The 22,723-nt window shown below is 33.7% G+C and overlaps 1 protein-coding gene across 1 annotated transcript in view; it reads right to left on the bottom strand.

The window, feature by feature from the left end:
- LOC100367672 (ankyrin repeat and fibronectin type-III domain-containing protein 1-like) overlaps positions 1-22,723 on the bottom strand; it is a 136,040-nt gene that overhangs the window by 28,915 nt on the left and 84,402 nt on the right. The window contains exons 4-5 of the mRNA XM_085502845.1: positions 4,167-4,285; positions 3,639-3,703 (exon numbers count right to left, since the gene is read on the bottom strand). Coding sequence (XP_085358971.1) covers positions 3,639-3,703; positions 4,167-4,285 — 184 coding nt within the window. The remainder of the gene's footprint in view (positions 1-3,638; positions 3,704-4,166; positions 4,286-22,723) is intronic.

Below are 22,723 nucleotides of genomic sequence, written 5' to 3'. Positions count from 1 at the left end.
AGAAAACAAATTACAAACATACAAACTAAAGGTCAGTCAACAGAATTGAACTGCTAATTTAGATTGCTTTGTTCCAAGTAGGTATTATTTTGGTTGAAAGTGACGTGCTAACTTAGGTCACCAAGAATGTTCACTAAAGTCAGTCTCCCTATCCATTAGGAATCACAATAAAATTGACATTATTAGAAAATGTAGTTATATCTTCATTCCACCAGAGCCTATACTTAAAATAAATTCATTGAGAATCACTCAAGGTATGTTAATATAAAACAGGTATATATAACTTGTACATGTAGGTCAATAAAGACACAAAAAACAACCATTATGACCTATTACAGGTCAATATACAATCACTTGTACATATAGGTCAATATAGCCCAAGTGAACAACCATTATGACCTATTACATGTCAATATACAATCACTTGTACATGTACATGTAGGTCAATACAGACACAAAGAACAAACATTACAACCTATTACAGGTCAATATATAATCACTTGTAAATGAAGGTCAATATAGACCAAGCGAAAGACCATTATGTGCTATTACAGGTCAATATACAATCACTTGTACTTGTACATGTAGGTCAATACAGACACAAAAAACAACCATTATGACTGACCTATTACAGGTCAATATACAATCACTTGTACATATAGGTCAATATAGCCCAAGTGAACAACCATTATGACCTATTACAGGTCAATATACAATCACTTGTACATGTACATGTAGGTCAATACAGACACAAAGAACAAACATTACGACCTATTACAGGTCAATATATAATCACTTGTAAATGAAGGTCAATATAGACCAAGCGAAAGATCATTATGTGCTATTACAGGTCAATATACAACCACTTATACAAGTAGTTCAATACAGACAAAGTGAAAGACTATATTACGCATCAAATCTATTTATATCCTAACTGATAAAACTAATTGTTTCTGTAATGAATTAACATTAGGAATAAAATTGATAGGCTTCTATATTTCACAGGCTGATTAGTTTTAGTTTAATTTCATCTAAAAGTAATGTTTCTTGCATTACCATAATTTGTCCCATGGGATGAGATAATGTTATTTGCATAGATATCAGTTCTCTTCAACATCCTTTTGTTCAAAACATTAACAGTTCATAGATGCCCCACATGGCTATAATCACTTTCTATCTAATATGATGATGATGCTGTACAATTACAGTAACCATGGTAATGTCATTTAAAGTAGTTTATGTTGCCTGTTATTTTAGGTTACTGTCATAATTTACAAAGTTATTGCTAGCATTATATTTTGAGCAAACTTATACTTGTAGACATTAGTGAACATGAAATTTGGTTCCAATGAAATGATCTCACATGAAATGTCACCGCTATTAGTTTCAAGAATTTCCCTGTATTGTGAACTTTGTAAATGCGTATTTCACTATATAGTATCAACAAATTCAGAAAAAGTTTGAAATTGTTGAACCAATTACTCCAATAAACAGGAATCACAATTGATGAAACAAAGGATGGATCCAACGTGGAAATGAGCTTCACAACATTAGATTTACATTAATGGAGAAAGAATGGTGGATTTAAAGATATATTTAAAAAGCAATAAAGATAGCTTTGACGTCAATAAACATGCACACTAGTTTATGATTTATTGTAATATAAAAACATTGTTTTTTGTAGCACACGTTATAACGTAAATGCCATAACTGCATATCAATTTGTATGTATTTAGTAGTACATGCTAGTGCAACAAAGCACACCGTGAAATGGTACGTGTATATCAAGTTTAATTTGTCTTGCGTGCGAGTGTGAAATATAATGTTATATAATTATATATTATAATGTTATATTAATATATTGAAAAGAAAGAAATTTGAATCATGAAATATTAATACGTTACAAATGTATGTCATAAAAGAAGTTCGTAGCATCAAATTACAATAGGTACATGTACAAAGGAGGTTAAATGTCTTGTAATATGAGATTCTGAATTTGATAGCAGTCTGAATTTTAGTACAATAATAACTTAAAACTTTAGTTGTTGAAAAGACTACTAAGTATAAGTTCTAACAAAGCTCGGTAAAAAGATAAGCTTTTCAAATTTTATAAGCATACGATGAAGATCGCATTCAAATTGTCCAACTTTGGCACAGTATGAGGTTATGGAATTCATGTCAGTTGCATGCACAAATCAATGCAATCCCATGGATGCTGGTCAGTTACCATAGAAACATTGCGGACAAAGAAGCGAGCATGTCAAATAAAAAAGCTACAGTCATTATGCAAGAACTAGAAAAAAAATGAGAAGGACCCTAATAACAGCATTTATTTGACAGATTCGCCTAAATCTAACGATATGTCTCATGATCAGTAAAATTTGTTATTGCATGTCATCACAGTGGCATGCCCTTTAATATCTTTTATTTAATTTTGGTTAAAATAAATTAATAAAATAGTTGCTTATTTGCTCTTTATAAATTTTGTGTCGTTTAGCAAAATACAAACTACTTACTTCGAAAATAACTTGCAATTTATTTATTTATTTATTTTTTTTATATTTATTTATTTATTTATTTATTTATTTATTTAGATCAATGGGAAAACTCATTTGTACCTATGCAGCTCACTGGTCCCTTCGATTGAATGACATTTTCTGTTGGTGGGCAGCCCCACCACAAGAGTTAAACCTGTAATCTCCTTGATGGTGAAGACAATGTACAAAGTTGATTTTGATCTCAAAAAAAATATTGATTTTCTGTCAAACTAAGAAAAATCTCATACAGGATTATGATATACATGTACAGATAACAAATGGAGTTCAATTTCGATACTCAGAACTGCACTGATACTGTTTTTGACTAAACAGAGCACTTTAATGCCAATGAAATCATTAAATGTACCTGTTAAACAAGCCAGACAAACAATTTTTATTGTGAGAATTCAATTATAGATGTGAGTAAATCTATATGGAAATCAACGAGCAAAATAATGTAACACAAAAGAAATCACACGTGTTATAGAAATCAAAGATAAAAGTGATAATTTCTGTTTCTTTTCTGAATATTATTTTGATGAGTTGAGATATAATTTCTGCACTTGCTGAAAACAGTTATGTAAATTGAGATAGACATAATTCAATTACATTACAACTAAGCCATCACCCAAGTACACATAAATAACTTCTTAGAGAAAAAAGTATCATAAAGAGCAGTTAAATACCCGACAATGGAGAAATTTATATGACAAAGCAAACGATTGGCACACGGGAGGCTTTGATTGACGAAAAGCTAGGAGTGGGAAGGTGACATGCAACATGTGGTGGGGACGACGCATTGACAAAACACTGCATATCATGCCACATCTATCGTTTTAGCCCCCGTATATACATACCAATCGACTGAAATAGAACGTTGTCGCCGTGCAGGCGTTCGTTCCCCGTGCTCTCGTTTGTCTCCCCTTTGACTGAGCCGTCTGGCTAGCCTGGCAAGGCCGCTTCCGCTGCTAGCATTACGCATTCTTCTCTCAGTTTCAGGTGTAAACTGTAATTTAGTTAAATAAGCCATCTTAAACCATGCAACTTAATTCTCTATCTTCCACCCCCCTGCCTCCTTGAGGCTACATACATGACACTTACTTTGGCAATGATGTTTTCCGTACCATAGCGTTCATGCCCACCTGACTTTCTACAGTAACTTTATCCTGAAGTACAACAATGCATTTAACATGTAACACAATATTTACCAAATCTTTGCAGAGCAGCAACGCAACGTTAAGTGAAACATGGAAATGATGTTACCATACAGCATGGTGAAACAAAAAAACAGCTGTGTATTTGTAAATTAGTACCAAATGCGTTCAATACTAAAGGGTACAAAATGAACTTATATGCATGCAAGAATTCATTATTCAATGGATAGATTTTTTTAGCATATATACACAACCAATGATTTCATACATATCATATGTTTTTACCAAATATTTATATACATTGTGTACACATGACATATGCTTTAAATTAAATTGGTATTTGAAATGATTAACATTTATGCTATTTTGGTTCTCGCAATACTTAACAATTAATTTTGTGAATCCTGAATTTTTTATTATTAATAAAACTTGAATCTGTTAATTTGGTAAAATATGAAGTGGGACATTAACTCACCGCTTCACCAGGCTGAGTGGTACTCTGTAACAACCAGGCTCTTGAACCTGTGAGGTCTTCCTCGGATGAGGATCGAGTCTTCTCTATGCCTGCATTGCCATCAAGTTGCCAGGCAGCACCTAATGAAGCAATAAACCTGGCATGTAAATACAAGCGGAGAGCAGAACAGGATGACAACACTTGGAGAGATGACTGTTGTTGGCTTTCTCACTTGGAAAAACAGATTGGCAGCAAAATACTAGAATCCCAACATATTTTTTATTATATCTCATATGTATGTATCCGTGACAGCCCGTTCGGAGCTTAACTACATGTATCTACTATCAAAAGTGGCACATCCCATAAAAGTAGAGGGGTGGAAGGTGTCAAACACAGACCTGCATGAACAGTGAAATATAAGCACAAAATCATAGATGATGAATCCAAGGCAAGCGATTCAAGTCATTCAAAAGATTGTCTAGTATGTGCAGTTCTCTGGGTCTGCAAAGGGAGAGTGGAAGCAATGCAGAGCTGTGTCCCTGCCGAACAATGGTATCACCTTACAGAATGGGCCAAGCAGAAAATGAGAATGATAGAGCAAGCTAACTCATCCTTCTGGGAACATAATACATTGAAACAAGAACATAAAATAATTGTTGTTATGCAGTGTATGATACATGTATACAATTAAAAGACATGTATTATATATGTTATTGGGTAGAGTATAAATGCAGTGGCCATACTAGCATTGAATCAACTCAATTAACCAACTGGAACAACTTATTTTTTTATTTTTATCAAGTTGATTAGAAGCATGGCCAGAAAAAAAATATGAATTAAAACAGATCTTACATTCTAAACATCATGCAACACAAAGACACAGACACAAAGCATATGTTAGGAATGGTTCATAGTGTATTAAAATAAGAGCTATGACAGACATACTTGGATAGTGCAAAATGACAAAAAAAATATTGTTGTGGAAGAATAAATTTATCAATCAAACCAACCATCACAGAATATACTGAAGAGGAGACGATCTGTGAAAGGCACAATACATGACATATAGTACTAGTCGTAACACTGTAAAAATTAGTTGATGTAGTCTTTGATTAATTAAAAGCAGAAAACCATGTTTTGGTTCGTTTAACACAAAACCAATGCAAATGAATTTTAATGTTTCACACATGGCCTGTTGAATCATTTTTCCCTTGGGTTTTTGGCATGTCTATGGAAGCATTGTGTTAATTTATATAAAAATACTACAATTTTATGATAGAAACTCAGATTTTGGGTGGATAAACTAATCTCAATGGTTTCTTTGATCACTATAAACATAAATAGAACTAGAAGTTAATTTGGTGGGTGGGTTGGAGGTCATTGTTTTCATGAGACCATTAGAAACCCACTTCCTAATCAAATCCTTCCTTCTAAAAACACCCCATAATCCCATACTTCAACTGCCAAATATTCCATTTGTTTTAAAATTCAGTTTGAAATGCATCAGTTTAATTTACATCTGGTGTAGGTAGATGTTCTTGTTGTTTCTGTGATCATTACATTGTATATGGATTCCATAACATGCCTGTAAGTACATCACACCAAACTACCTAATGCAAATCATGTTAGACACAGCTCTCTTTTGAAGCAAATTCTCAACTAATTAGAGTATGCCTTACTAAAACAGACTATGTCATTCTAGTAAGCTATATGTAACACAAGCTCTTATTGGCTGCTGATCCTGTGATTTACATAGGGAGTTGGTGAGATGTAGTTATTAGAGTAACACAAAAGGTCGTTAACCATATATTAAAAGCAAACATATAGCCTCTACATGTACCTAGGTCAAATTCTAAATCAGATTAGACAAGTGTATGAGTGAATGAATTAAATACGGTACTAGAAGCAAACACTTATTTTTAGTAAAACTGACTATTTAAATGCAGGGCCATATCAACAAATTATATATTGCAATGAAATACCTAAGTATCATGCATATAATGTACGACATCATTTAAAACAATAATCAGATAACCCATAAAATTGAACCATACTTTATTATACATATATGCACAGTGACATACAGCCAAGATCCATCCAATACACAATCTGCCATAGTACATTCACAAGAAAAAAATGTAAATTCATATTTGTATCAAGTTTGATTTATTTATGAGGGATAGCAATTAGTAAATTTGATATTAGGATGTAAATACCAACTTTGAATGAAATCACCCAAGGCATACCTGAGAAATTGTTGACATGTGGAAACATTATTTTTGTCAACAAAATGGCTGCTAGTCGGACATAGGTCATCAAAAAAACAAGTCAACACGCATTATGTATACTGTTACATGTATGTCTTGTCTTTGTACGTACTTTGGACATATTTGAATCAAATTGCTATGGTGATATACATGTACATGTATTGTTGATAGAATACATAAAAGTATGAATAAAATCTCCTGAGATACAACATCCGGCCGACGGTACCCACAAATAAGTCCTTGTTTCAAACTAAAACGACAGACAACCTCAGTTAAAGAAAAAAACTGAACCTAGACTTACGGTATATTTTAATTACCCCTCCATGGAATATTGACATGCCCCTAAGATAAAGGAATGAAAGTACAACAAATCAAATACAAGTTAAGAACATCAAATAACTCTGTGTTTACTTAAAATGAAGACATGCTTGGACAGTTTCACATGTAATTATGAAGTTGCTCCTTCCAGAATGCAAAATAAATGGCAATTTCATATTAACAGTCAAATTATCCCCCCCCCCCATAAAAAAAAACTAATCAAACAAAGTCAAGCTGATCTGTCCTGAGAACTGAACTCAATTCTTAAACATATCAAGAGTCAAGCAAAAATAAACTAAGATTAAAAACAATGGGGGGAGATATAACAAAACCATGATTAATATTATTTTATGCTAAAAATAGACTGATGTAGTTTATTATGTTAACCTTAGAACCATGGCAACAGTCCATACAAGTCGTCATACCACAAATAATGTACTTTAAGACAACACAGCTGGTAGATAACTAGGAATATGTACAGCAGCTATGCTGCATTCAAATCAAAGTGAAACAAAACTGAGAAGAACTAAGATGTTACAGAACTACTGTAAAATACTTTATTTTATTTTAGCTGAAAAGACATTTATGACTGATTTGTATGAATATGTACTGATTTCTGACAAGTTGAATGTAAAAATCAAACTTGAAATTGTACAATATATGGGGGAAATGTTATTTTCACTCGATTTTATTTTCACAGATTCATTCTGTCAGCGAAAATAAATTCCAAATGAAAGTATATTATTATTATTTATTTTATACTTAATTTAATCAATTTAGCAAGAGATGGGGGCAAGAGGAAGGAAGTATAAATTATTAATATTATTTACATATGTTGGTAACGATTTCCTCTTCTTTGTATCATTGTTATTTTGCCAGGAAATTGTCTTCCAATTAAAAATATTGCTTGTGGTGCAGAAAATGATTCATTAGCATGAAGGTATTTATGATGTTAAACAAACAACGTGAATGATCATAGAACAAGATATTTAAATTGTGTCTCCAATAAACCAAAAATTGCTTTTATTTTATAGGAGACTTTGCCTGGTTAGCTCAACTCAGCATGCACATACCATGAGCGGTTTATGTCTACTATAGTTATGTCTACTACCCATTCAGCCTATTAGAGACATAGATGGCTAAATTGAGTTTGAAACGCTTGCCGATCAGAATGTATTGCATTTAAGGCAGTAATCTGCATAACAATGACAACAGCCTGAAACCTGAGAAGTACTTTCAGAGTTTTCAAGTGTCATTTTAAAAAACGTTAAGCCATCCAAATATTTGTACACCAATGAAAAGGAGAGACTGTATAGTGAATCCATGGTATTCTTATTCACATGTGACGACATGTTATTTTTTTTTTCAGCTTGCTTGTTTTCCATCATAAACATGGCTATATATAGTCACTACCATTTGAAATCAGCAACACAATCACAGAATTCTAAAGATCAAATTTTGCCTGGCTATATAAGATTTATTTATCACAAAAAAGTAATATACATGTCATATGTATGTTACCATGGAAACCAAGCTTTCCACACAAACGAAACTAATTCTCGTCAAGAAATTCTTAATTTGGAGCAAGGATAATCCCACATTCTGGTATAGAATCATTTAGTTGGAATATCTGCGTTTCCTAAACCTCACTGAATAACTGACCTATATGATACACGTAGGTAGTGTTAGTTGAACAATACAACATGCATATTGCTTGTTAGATACATTTCACATTGTTTGCATCCCAAGAAATATCCAATTATAGATACACATATATTTGGTGTCACTTCAATACCATAATTGACAGCTGCATACAGATGCATCAACATGCAAGGGAACCGATTGACATGATTACCCCCCTCCCCCATACATTTCTAATACAGATACGTCTGTTTTCAATTACTAGAGAGGGAAAATAACATACGTTTAATTTTTCACCTTAAAATCCACTATAAAATCATTTTTTATTATCTGTACCTTTGTAAATACATTTCTTTTTGCATAATTTTAAATAAAAGTGAGGGATAACACTGGTAATAACAGTCAAAAGTGTCATAGGCTACTACATGTACATGTATATCTGATATGGGCAAGACCTGAACACTATTTTCAAATAGAACATTAGTGAGTTTTTATTCACTTTCTTAATGTTGTTCACGGAACTGAATAAATTTGAATACGAGGATAATAAAACACATATTGAATAAATATGTATATTATAAATTTTACATACATCACACTAACTTTATGTGCTGTTTATTGGCTTCATATTTTTTAATATTTTATGAAAATATTTTTACTAACATACAATTTACATATTAAATGACATCACATTTTGTCAAGTCATTTTTGTGATTTTCTTCAGTGTTTATCTTTATTAACACTGCAATGCAGAAGTTACTGTATGTGAGTAGTTGAATTTCTGTGGTGATACTCAACTCAAACAAGCATTTTTTTTATAATCTTCCTGCACTTGACTCATTGTCAAGTTGAAAAGATTGTGAATTAAATTTAATATAATCTGCTTCAACCTTATATGCATCCTTATATGCACTTGTAATTTCACAAGGACAAATTTTCAGGAATATCATGTGTTAGTGAGAATAGTAAAGTAATGAGGAATTCTAAAGTTCCTTGGCATGAGTAAACTCAGAATTTCAAAATCCTCAGTGAATTTTTGTCTGCATGTATGCCATAAAATTCTGAAATCATGAAAAATTCTCGCAGCAAATATTAATCGGTTTACAGGGTTTTTTAAAAATTCCAAACAGAACTGGAAGGTAAGGTATAGTTTGTCATGGTAACACTACAACCCATAAAACTATGCACAGTGTGGTTTTTCTTTGTTTATTCAACCTTCCCACATCCCTCTACTCGGGTCATGCTCAAATGATGCTTTTAACGCAAACTGTAACTGCCAGTATACACACCTACATGTAGCCATCTATCAATTACACATATGACTGTAACAATCCAGCCGTCCATCATTCATTCAGTATTTATCAAATACAATAACCAGTCAGGTTCTCTTTTCATCCTACACCTTTTGTGCATATGACCTTCAACAACCACAGTTGCAGTCTTGTATTCATATGGAGATTGTAAACCACACACTTGTATTCATATACAGATTGTAAACCACACACTTGTATTCATATGCAGATTGTAAACCACATACTTGTATTCATATGCAGATTGTAAACTGCACACTTGTATTCATATACAGATTGTAAACCACACACTTGTATTCATATACAGATTGTAAACCACACACTTGTATTCATATAGAGATTGTAAACCACACACTTGTATTCATATGGAGATTGTAAACCACACACTTGTATTCATATGGAGATTGTAAACCACACACTTGTATTCATATACAGATTGTAAACCACACACTTGTATTCATATAGAGATTGTAAACCACACACTTGTATTCATATAGAGATTGTAAACCACACACTTGTATTCATATGGAGATTGTAAACCACACACTTGTATTCATATACAGATTGTAAACCACACACTTGTATTCATATGCAGATTGTAAACCACATACTTGTATTCATATGCAGATTGTAAACTGCACACTTGTATTAATATACAGATTGTAAACCACACACTTGTATTCATATGCAGATTGTAAAACCACACACTTGTATTCATATGCAGATTGTAAAACCACACACTTGTATTCATATGCAGATTGTAAACCACACACTTGTATTCATTGATATGGACATTTTAAACTACACATTCTAGATCAATTTTTTGTTTGTGTGAACTTTTTGTTACATACAAGACCAACAGCCCACAATACTGTAGTGAAATATGAATACTGTATTTAAAAAAAATCACACATTTGAATTTATGTTAAGATACAATTGCAGTTTACAACTGTACAATGCAAATCTATGTAACAATACACTCCATATTTTCTCTGGTAATTTATTAGATGAGTTGGACGCCTACCACAATGTGTGGCACTGTGCCTGTGCAATGCCCACCCTCACGTTTCCCATTTTAGATCTGTGTCCCACTGAAAAGGGTAGATATTGATTTTTTTGCTGAAAATGATTACTCGTATCCAAGTAAATTTGGGATATTTCTCGTGTTGTAGCCACGCCCACCTATCGTGAAACGGTCTACTGTTTCCGGATTTCCGACTCTCACCGAAAGTGCGCCACCAAATGACAAAATGTAAGAGGAAGTCATACCCCTTAGCCGTAATAACACTGGTCGTTTAGTATACTTTTAAACGATATACATTTTTTGGTCGGCGTTATTTTTTTTTTTTTGTCTATTTTATTTTTTTTTGAGAGAGAGAGTTTTTAGATGTTGTGCTGTGGGCAGTTGCAGTGAAACATATAGTCGTAGTATAAGTATTCACACATTTCTAATCGATCCGAAGGTGCGACATCACTTAACCTTAGATTCATTTTTTTGGGAAAAACTGTCCTCGTCCATAAAAAAAAACGACTAGGTTTAAAGAGAAACGCCGACAACGTAAACCTGGCGCAACACTTTTGAAAGAAATAGATTCCGGACCAGCCCATGATCACCGAGGTGGATTTCAGAAGAGAGAGAGACGTCCGGCAAGTGTTTCAAATCAGTTGACTTTTTTTGCGATCCTGGTTATCGTTTTATAGAGACCATTTAGTCCCTGTTAAGTAAAAGGTAGCAATAATTTTGACAGTGACACGAAAACAATACGTCGGACAAACAGAAAATTACACAGCTCTTACACACTGCTAACTGTTTTCATTTTCGAAGGCTAAAAGTTTCTGAATTGTTTGGTGATTGGTGTTGAATGTCGAATTCACACCTCTGTTCTTTTTTACCTCCATGCTTGCAGCTTGATCTGCGTAATAATTTATGAAATAAGAATCCAGGCTTGGTCAATGTATTTCACCAAATAAAGTTTTAATACGATGTTATAATTATGATAATCACACCAGGGATCACGCTAACTTGACTCCATTCTGAATTTATCTGTATGTGTGTCGATCTCGATTATTTTTGTTCTCCAATTAAATGCCGCTTTTAACGCACTTGCCCTCGCCGTGACCAGACGCGTTCACCTATTTCAACAAAATGTCAATTTATTTCCACGCGGCTGTCATTTATTTAGTAACTGTGATTTGTCGTTTTTTTAATTATTTTATAGTGATCACTATAGTCTAATGTTTAGAATGTCAAAATATGTTCTCTTTTATTTTAATTTTGAAAGTTTTACTCAGACGATCGATGAAATAAAACAGTGTAGTGACGTGCCTAGTAACCTGCTAAATAACGAGATAATTCCGACGTCAAATTCTATTTTGTCCAGCAACAGTGTACAAATGTGCGCCGGTGTCGGTGACGATCACGGTGACCAGCTACACCAGAACGGACATATTTCGCATCTAACTCAACCTCATGCAACAACAATTGATACTATGTGTTCATTATGGTCCATTCTTCCTCGACGAACAAGTACATAAGTGACAATATAGTCAAAGACGAGAAAACTGCACAAGAAATTTGCCTTATTTACACGTATCGGCAATGCAAGCTGCCATGCGACTTCCCCTTCTGACGTCACAGGGGGAATTTATGTATGCAAATGAGAAGCTAATGAGGAGCCTTGTTTTAAAATACACAAAAAGAAAGTTGTCATAGACTGAGTTTAAAACACATTTTTTCACTTAAAAAAAATAATTCATGCTTAGAAACATAAAAAATAATAATATTTATGTACCAATTGATAATTTTAGGTGTGAAAATAGCAGCCATTTCACAGGCACTTTAATAGACAGTGTAAAGTAGATGTATACTCTGCATGCTGTAATCATCATTTGTTTCTACGTCAGAAAAATCTTGCTAATGAGAGGAGACACCTACAATAATAATTATGAGTCGACACCATCCGACAGGTCACAGTTGTATGATCTCATGACACATCAATGAAGCCAAAATGAAATTTTGTGCTCATCATGGAATCTGAGGGACTTTTAGGATCTGTTTTATAACATCATAAATTTGAAACTGAAAATAAACTAATTTTCTTTGAGTTAAATATTTAAAAGCGCAAATAATTCACAAGGTTATTTAAAAACTTAAATAATCAGTTTCAGTATTTATTGAAATTAACTCATCAGCACTTTTATCCAAACATGTTGTCTCCATGTAGAATAAATACTTCCCCCGCATCGACAAAATATGTTTACACAAATGAAATAGATGCCCTTCAAAAAAACAAATGGTTTGTTAAAAGTCTATACAGCTATCACCTTTATTTGTTAAGTCAAAAATTCATACAAGAATAAAAAGATATTATGAATATATCAATTAATTCATAATGTCTCAAGAATAGCTGGCAATTCACACTTCCGTGTAACAACCATCTCACACTATGACATCCTGAATACAGCAGGAAATTCACCACATATGGATGGAACTCAATAACAATAATAGTTAATATATAAACGTTTTATTTGTACAGGTTGTAACACCCGATGATTCAGCCATGTATTTTTGAAAATTACCTTATTTCAAAAGTTTGAAAAATTCTGCATGTGTGTAAATCCATGGATTAGCGGAAATTTTATACAAGGCATGTAGCACATACATCAGAGTAATTACACAGCCCAGTGACTGAGACCATGCAACAGACTGTGACTTGCAAACAACTTTGATAATCACAGAAATCAGATACTGTGAAATTAATGTGATGGAAATCAGTAGTTACTGAAGTGGCCTTGCATTCAAAATTGTCCCAGTATAAATCTGAAATGCTTTAAGACACGAGTTATTTTAGTCTGCGCATACAATGTTTACGCCTTACGGGTATTTTTTAAAGTGAACTGTTTTATAAACATGTGACATATTATATTCGTCAGCCTACACTTTCAAACTGAATATCGTTTTACACCAATTGTTCAATTTATTCCCTCACTAGTACAATATATTTATTGGTTAAAATGATAGATTCAGTGAATTACAATTTGAGCGGGTTTTTTTTTTTTTTGCTTTTCAATCAAGAAGATATCAGCCTGTGAATCAAGGTAGCAGTCAATAGGTGTTAGTTTTCAGATTCAATTACAATGATTTAATGCCACAGCTTGACAGGGTGTAAAGAAGTCATAAATAGAACAGCACATATAGCTCTGTTTCAACCACAATGTTGCAACTTACCTGAATTCCCACAACAGTTGCGTAAAACTGAAAAGGGCTGATTCCAATTGACCAGTTTATGTTAGGGTCCACAAATCACATTGTACTTTGGCATAACTGTCATTCCCACGACAAAACACAAACCATGCGTGAAGACTGCCTTGAAGGTACATCAGAAAAACTTAATTGTAATCCGTTTAAGACCCGACATCCGTTATCCGAGACAAACCAAGGTTGGGAAGCACTATTTATGGAACTTGATCACCAGCAAAATATACTCCCTTCGTGAATAAAACTGTGACCAGGTTTATGATGATGTGATGCACGTCAGCTAGCCAGTGGGTTGTTGTTGTAGACTAAGTGGTGTAGTAGGCATGCATCAACACAATAGTGTTGAATTGTACCGGACGTGATTAAGTATCCCACCTTCCATAATGAGGTTTCAAAGCGTTATGTCCATGAAAGGAACACTAGCAGAGTACTGAAGATTGACCAGTTTACAATCAAACATTACCAAAACATGTAGTTAGTATACACTAAGTTTAAAATCGTTGTAGTCCTAACTACACGACTGGTACAATATGCAACATACTGCCTGTCAAATACTCAGTGTGCTTTGTCTTCACCAATTTAAGGTGTTAAGTCTGTTAATTAGGCTCACATTGATGTAAAACAATGTAGGATCAAGTATTGTTTATCTCCAAATACAATGTTCTAACATGGGGGAAGGGACATCCTCCATGACAAACAAGTAATTAATTTAGACAAACTAACCTCCCAACATGAAAACTGCAACTTTGTTCACTTAAAGTATCCTAAAACATCAAAGATCTTCAGAACACATTTTGAAAACATCAACTCCCACACACTGAAGTCACTAAACTTGCTTTCACCTCAGTACAATGTCAGACAAAAGGATTGTAACGACATATGCAAATGAGCTATTACCCCCCCCAAAGTGATTCAAAAGCTTTAAAGTATGCAGACAATAGAGAAAACCACTATCCGTACACTGAGTATTTTATAACCCTAACAGAAAACCATGATGTAACCAAATTTGTAATTTGTATATTCAAATTTACAGTGACATGTCATTGAACTCCAGATTTCAGGATTTGTCTGAAATCTGGTTATTCATATCTTATTACTCTCATGTTTTAGAATTAGAAAACAGATGTAAATTTGGGTACTTCACACAAATTTATTTCAAACTTTCTCAATACTTTTACAGATTTTTTGTCATAGCTGTTGTGTAATGTAAACACAAATCAAGTAATTATGAATAACTCCCCATTTATTTATGTTTGTCATAAGCACAATAGAAATTATATTATATAATCTGGTATAGAAATTACCAAAGCCAATTTATCCAGCATTTCTTTCATGTTAATTATTATAAACAATCTGATCTTCTAACCAGACCATGTAACATTGCCATCAAACAAATCAGTTGCTTAGCAACAGATAAGCCATCAATAGTAAGTTACACCTAATGAGTATTTAAAGTGCAATCATACAGACAGTGATTTTGTCAAGTGATCTCCTACTGACATTTATTGAAATTTAAAGAGCTTATAAAGAGCAAAATGAAAATAAAATGTAATATTATTTCAGTCACCACTCTTAGAATAATTGCTTTGGTAATCATAGCTTCAATCTATCATTTCCAGTTTTCAACACTAGATGGTGTACATCATGCAGCCTTACAGTCACTGAGCTACTTTTATGGCCATTGTTTGATATTGTGTCAGCATTTATGAATACTATGAGGCAATGAGACATGAAATAAATGTCATTGTTTTTTTAGGGTACATTTAAATACATGTTGATTTGTTTTGTTGATTAAACCACAATTTTTATTCCAAACATACCATAAATGTATTTTTTACTGGTTTTAATTGTTTCCTTATATAATATCAAATTCATCAAACTGATAATTTAAACAAAACATATTGATGTCATGACTAGCTCTATCATATCACATTAACTCACAACTCACTCTACCACATTAACTCACAACTCACTCTACCACCTTAACTCACAACTCACTCTACCACCTTAACTCACAACTCACTCTACCACATTAACTCACTCTACCACATTAACTCACGACTCACTCTACCACCTTAACTCACAACTCGCTCTACCACATTAACTCACTCTACCACCTTCACTCACAACTCACTCTAGCACCTTCACTCACAACTCACTCTACCACCATAACTCACTCTACCACCTTAACTTACAACTCGCTCTACCACATTAACTCACTCTACCACCTTAACTCATGACTCACTCTACCACCTTAACTCACAACTCACTCTACCACATTAACTCACAACTCACTCTACCACATTAACTCACTCTACCACCTTAACTCACACCTCACTAAACCACCTTAACTCACGACTCACTCTACCACTTTAACTCACGACTCGCTCTACCACCTTAACTCACAACTCACTCTAGCACCTTCACTCACTCTACCACCATAACTCACAACTCACTCTACCACATTAACTCACTCTACCACCTTAACTCACACCTCACTAAACCACCTTAACTCACACCTCACTAAACCACCTTAACTCACGACTCACTCTACCACTTTAACTCACGACTCGCTCTACCACCTTAACTCACAACTCACTCTAGCACCTTCACTCACTCTACCACCATAACTCACAACTCACTCTACCACATTAACTCACTCTACCACCTTAACTCACACCTCACTAAACCACCTTAACTCACACCTCACTAAACCACCTTAACTCACAACTCACTCTACCACCATAACTTACAACTCGCTCTACCACCTTAACTCACAACTCGCTCTAGCACCTTCACTCACAACTCACTCTACCACCATAACTCACAACAACACCACCATAACTTACAACTCGCTCTAGCACCTTCACTCACAACTCACTCTACAACCATAATTCACAACTCACTCTACCACCATAACTTACAACTCGCTTTACCACATTCACTCACAACTCGCTTTACCACCTTCACTCACAACTCGCTCTACCACCTTAACTTACAACTTAAACTTTTAAACTTACCACTTTTTAATTTGTTGGATACACATTTCCACTTTCGTCTTATCAATATCCGCTTAAAAGCAAGGAACCATCGCTCATGTGCAGAAAGCATGATCATTTCCGATGACACCGACTTAACTGAACCGAATAATATTCCTGTTCAAATCAGTCAAAAGCCACACAAAAGACGCATTTATGTCAAATAGCAAATGCACAGTTGCTAGCAGATATTAAGATCATATTGAAATTATAATATCAGATTCCAAATTCATAGATACATGTATGTAAAGTTACTGTGATCCATGTTTAGTCAATGAATCAAGGGAATAACCCCAAGACAGCTTGCTAATGCAAATCAGATCTTGATAATTCGTGACCAGTATACAGACGATCCTGAACTCACTCCTGAAAGGAAGCAAAGAAAAAAAATAATCAGTACATCTCCAATTCCGGGATTGAAGATATTGCTTGCCAGTCAGCCTTGATTAATTGCTATGTGGCCTTAGCATGTTTTTCAAAACTCAATACTGAAATTTGCGAATGTAAGTGCATATAAGAAACAAAGACACGTTTTTTTTACTCATTTTAAACCAAATAAACTTAATTTTGTTTAACAGGTATGTAGCAGTAAAACTATCTGAAAAATGGACATATAAAATTGACATATTTCAAGTTATAATACTTTCCCAATATCCTCCCATTTAAAGGGGGAAATAAATGTTGTATGTGCAAGTTGTAGACACGGTTTTTTAAAATTACTGGTAATTAGTATTCAAACCACAAGAAACAAACAGTATATAAACACAAGATGAGATAACTGTTAGCAATGCACAATTCAATTAGATGAAATTATCATCATTAAATTAACAAATCTAATGAGAGTGCAACCTGAGGTACCTATACATTGTATGTATGATATTCAAACAATCAGACAAAATTAAGTCTTCTTACAAAAATTACAAAAATATTCATCAAAATAAGAGAATTAAAGACATCATCATGAAATGAACAAATCTGAGAGAGGTCTACCCAAGGTACGTACATACCATATAAGTATTAAAGCAATCAAACTTGTGGTTTTTGAAAAAGTAAAAAGTTGATGCAGACGCCAACATTGGAAAATCAGTAATATGATTAGCTCGCTCGACGAAGTCGACAGTGGAGCTAAAAAAACAGGCTATCAGCTGATATAGCTCTACTGTTTCAGAAGCATAAAATGAGAAAATTTAAATTATTGACACTAAATAAAATATTCTGATTCACTCATGGTGTCCACATGTAAAATATCAAAGCAATTGGGATAGCAAATTTTTGAGAAAAAGTCAAAAAATATTCATAAAAATTTGAAAATTGAAGGCATCATCACAACATTAACAAATCTATAAAGAACCAACCACAGTACATTTTTAGTGAGTATAAATAAGAATAGTAAGAATTGTAAAGTTGACACTGACAGACTCAAAATCAACAGAGGTTCTAAAAAAAAAAGAGAAAGAGCCATATGGATTTACCGGAACAATTAACACCGACAATAACTGCAGGATATTACATCATTGATTTATTTTAAGATGACTCCAAGAGGGTATTAACCCCAAAAATATCTAAGCTGCTAAGAAACATACAAATACTGAGTCTGAGGTTATTTAAAGATTAAACCATTGATGACCCTACAATGGGAAGAGCATGTTTAATGTGTAATCAAACAATGCCAGATCTTGGCAGAGTGCAACAGTGTCATCCTTAATGAATTGAAGGAACGGCATGTTGAGGGAATTTGTTCCTTGACAGATTTCGAATTTAATGCATATTTAACGTGGCAATTACATTGAAGCTTATCAGGTTGTGACACCACACAGACACTTTGTAAGCTCATCAACATTTCAAGTCAGCTCTCATGCAGAAAGAATCCTTGTTATAAACAATAGCGAGAAAACCAATGATGTATGCAAGGTACTCAATAGAATAGAGCCATGCACAAATTACACATTATCATGACAGCCATATAAAAAAATACATCAATGTATAATGTTAAAAGTATTTGTGAAATCAACTATACTCACACCAAGACCATGTGGTGCATATTCACTGGAGGATTGAGGCAGACTGACAGTCTCTCAAATTAACACCCATTTTATGGCAAGAAACAACATGATATGCAGTCATTTTTCATATGTGGTTGTCACATTTTATCTGACAGCACATAATAAACGAGAAATAAAAAGCAAGATATGTAATATTATCATGATTTTAAAGAACATAAAACACTCGCCCTTTCTTCTAATCATTCCCGAGGGAGTTCAGAACTGTGATAATCTGAAAAAAACACAGTCTTTGTCTATCAATAAATAGTCACCTACGCATCCAAAATCCGGCTATGCAACACAAAAACTATAAACATTATCAGAAGTGTCAAATCTTTTTCGATTGGATTATGCTTAGTTTGAAATGCTGTACAACGCCCCCAATGGCAGGTTTAGTTTTTCCATTGTTTAAATAGTTAAATTGAAGCCATAGTTTGTCAGAAGTTATCACATTAATCAGTTCCACAAATCTTTATTTACGTGAAATGAAACTTAAAAAAGAAATGTCTGAGTTCTCACATCTATTTGTCGGCATGACAGACTTTTTCCTCCTGTTTGTTGTCAAGGAGAAAAGCAGAATTAACTTACGATGTGTCATTTAATGTTATCACTGAAACATTTCAAAGCTTAAGAAGAGGAAAGACAAGCATTGAAGCAAACAAATCTGAGGACATTTAGAGTTTTGATGTAGAATGTTGAATTGTATGCATTGTAGCAGCTATCGAGATGGTTTATTATGGCGGAAAAAACAAACATCGAGTGGCAGAACTCTGAACTGCTTTGCTGTTCATGTCATATTTATTTAGTTCAAAAGACAAAACTTGAGAGTTAAATGGATGCCAATCTACGTCACAGTGATAGTGGCCCCTTTTTACCATTATAATGCACATATAGGCACGTTGAGAGTTACTATATAGCTAACATATAGCCAGGCAACTTAAGAATAATGTTTCATTTCCTGAAAAATGACAAAAATAAGCTTATAAATGATTCGATCTATCGAATTCAACTAATGTCAAAATGAATTTTGAATGTCAATCAAACAAATTCCATTGATTTAAAAAATATTGAAATGCATATGTACCTATATCAGCTTTAAATAAAGATATTAGATACCAAACTATCTATAGTACTCTTGGTAATCTTTCAGATTGTATATATAAACTATATTTACTTTAATATCAGAATTGCCTGTGCTTAGGTAAATGAGAGAGGTGTGGTTATAGCCAAAATAAGTCATATTTTAATAATTCAGTTAAACAATAAACTCCTCTCTGCAGGCGGGTATACCACAATATATTTCATAATTCATGACATTTATGCACACGCTACATGAGAATTGTTCAATAACCTGTAGTATATCTGATGTCAGCATTTATTGCTATATTAGTGTTATTTTCCTGTTTCTTGTAGTGATGTAAACAACAATGCTTAAAACCAGTAGAAGAAATCAATCAGCAATCAGACACACCGTGGACATGCCCAGGGTAAAATATAATGGACCCTGGGACTAGCCATTTGAGATACACCAAGTGGCAATGTAAATTATAACATGTCAGAGTTGAAATTATGTTTGTTTTCAATTTGATTTGATGCCATTATAATAAACCTATTTTTGAAAAATATTAGTTGCTGATATGCGCAGTACGCACTACTACATTGCACCACTACATCGCACATGCACAGAGAATTTGTTGAGGGCAATGACGCTTGCTCGAGCAAGTCAGTGTAGAAGACAGTCTATCATAATGACTTTGCTCACTCTTTTTCAGTTAAGCGACTTTCCCCATTTATCAAACTGTCCATATATCATACTGTCTGTAATTCTAGTTTTGTTTTTCTAGCACAAAACAGAATTAAAGCCAATTTTCAGAAGATACTAAATTAGTGTCAATATCTGCTACTCAAACCATAATGAATGGTACATATGCTCTATTTAACCACGTCTTGCATACATTAAAACAGGATATCGTCCATGACACTAATACACTGGTATAATAATATCAACAATAAATACAATTCTTGGTTTATGTGCACTTATTTTAGAAGTCCCATAGAAAAAATAAGGTAATATTAAACTACATCATATTCGGATAAGTACAGTGATTTGGACTTAGTGAGGGATACACTGGAAACATCTGAAACCTGATCCCCACGTACGATACATGGCTGACAATGACCTAAAATAGAAAATTTAATTGAATCCAGGCACCTGATTTTTTAATCTCAATGTTCATCTAATTTAGTCAATTGACCAAGGAATTCTCTCCCATTTATTATATCTCCTGTGTTTCAGGTAATCTGTACATACATATGGGCAAGGTGTCTGCTAACAGTCAAGTGAAGGTGGTTCTAAAGGAGGCATGGGCAAGGTGTCTGCTAACAGTCAAGTGAAGGTGGTTCTAAATATGGAAGATATAAAGTTTTCAAAATTGATCCAACTAACAAAAGAACGCTATTTAGAAAATGTGAACAAAATTAAAATATTTTTTAAGTAATACTGTTCTTGGCTGCATAGTTTTACCTAAATATTCTGATGCACCCCCACCTCCTTCCCAATCAAGCAGCCAATGAAAATCATTTACCGGTAATGTCAAACTCCCCTCTCAGCCCTCATTCCCTAGGTATTAACAACCTGAATGTAATAAACCAAAGACAAATACAATACCATCAATTCCAGCACTGATACATATTTTCCAGGAATGAAGTAGAATATTGACTCTGACATGTTGATAATATGATATGTAGTGCGTGAATTCTAAATGTCACAGCTGGTAAATATCCTAGTTCAAAGGTAAAAACCTACATGTATATGTGTATTCCTGGAGGTGGCAACATTATGGCCCACATCCCAATGGATCATAAACTAGAGATGAAATGTTTATATGAATATACTGAAAAAATATTCATACAGAAAAGTTTGTGATTTTTGTTCAAATGATCTTCAAAACATATCACGAAAACAGAACATGGGATCGCACAAGAATGCTAGCTGAGCAGACTGTCGGTAGTTTTCATGGAGAATGCAATGCGTAGTTGCAATCACAACGTTAATTTAGCAAAGTGAACATCGTGCAATAATATCGTGATGGATTCAGAGACCATATACGTGTTTTACTGAAATCTAATCAAGCTTTATTGCAGCTTTAATGTTAATCCATTAGATACAGTCGTAATACGAGTAGGTGCAATAGATAATCAGGCACTCTCAGGCACAGATTAATTTGGCACGTGAAGACGCATCAAACGATTGCTTACATCATCACTCATTCGTATACAAATATATTAGTAATATCTATAATGTGTGAAATAATATCAGCTACATGTCTAGAACCCCAGGGGATACAACCTGCATTTATGCATTTTCCAATCGTGCAAAAAGAGTAGCTTCAAGCATGTCACGACTATCCATACTACTATTTTATCAGATGAATTAACTACCAGAAAGGGACTAAACATGCTCAGGTGATACAATCCACCCTCGGAGAAATCTGATATTTTCATCTAAAAATGTCAATAATGCATCAAACTGGATTTTTTAATATCCTATGGGAGCGTTAACACAACATAGACAGACAAGAACATCACAAGAACTGGAGTAGGAAAATCCCTGATTGCTGCAAGTGAGATTAGACCTATAGTCAAATAGTCAGCTACTAAAGTGCTTAAGCTAAGATTTAGGATAACAATATATTCATGCTTTT

This window comes from Saccoglossus kowalevskii, chromosome 8 (assembly GCF_978046115.1).
Source record: "Saccoglossus kowalevskii chromosome 8, keSacKowa6.1, whole genome shotgun sequence".
Lineage (NCBI taxonomy): Eukaryota > Metazoa > Hemichordata > Enteropneusta > Harrimaniidae > Saccoglossus > Saccoglossus kowalevskii.
Note: the sequence above shows the minus strand (reverse complement) of the source record. Positions and strands in the feature narration are given on the sequence as shown.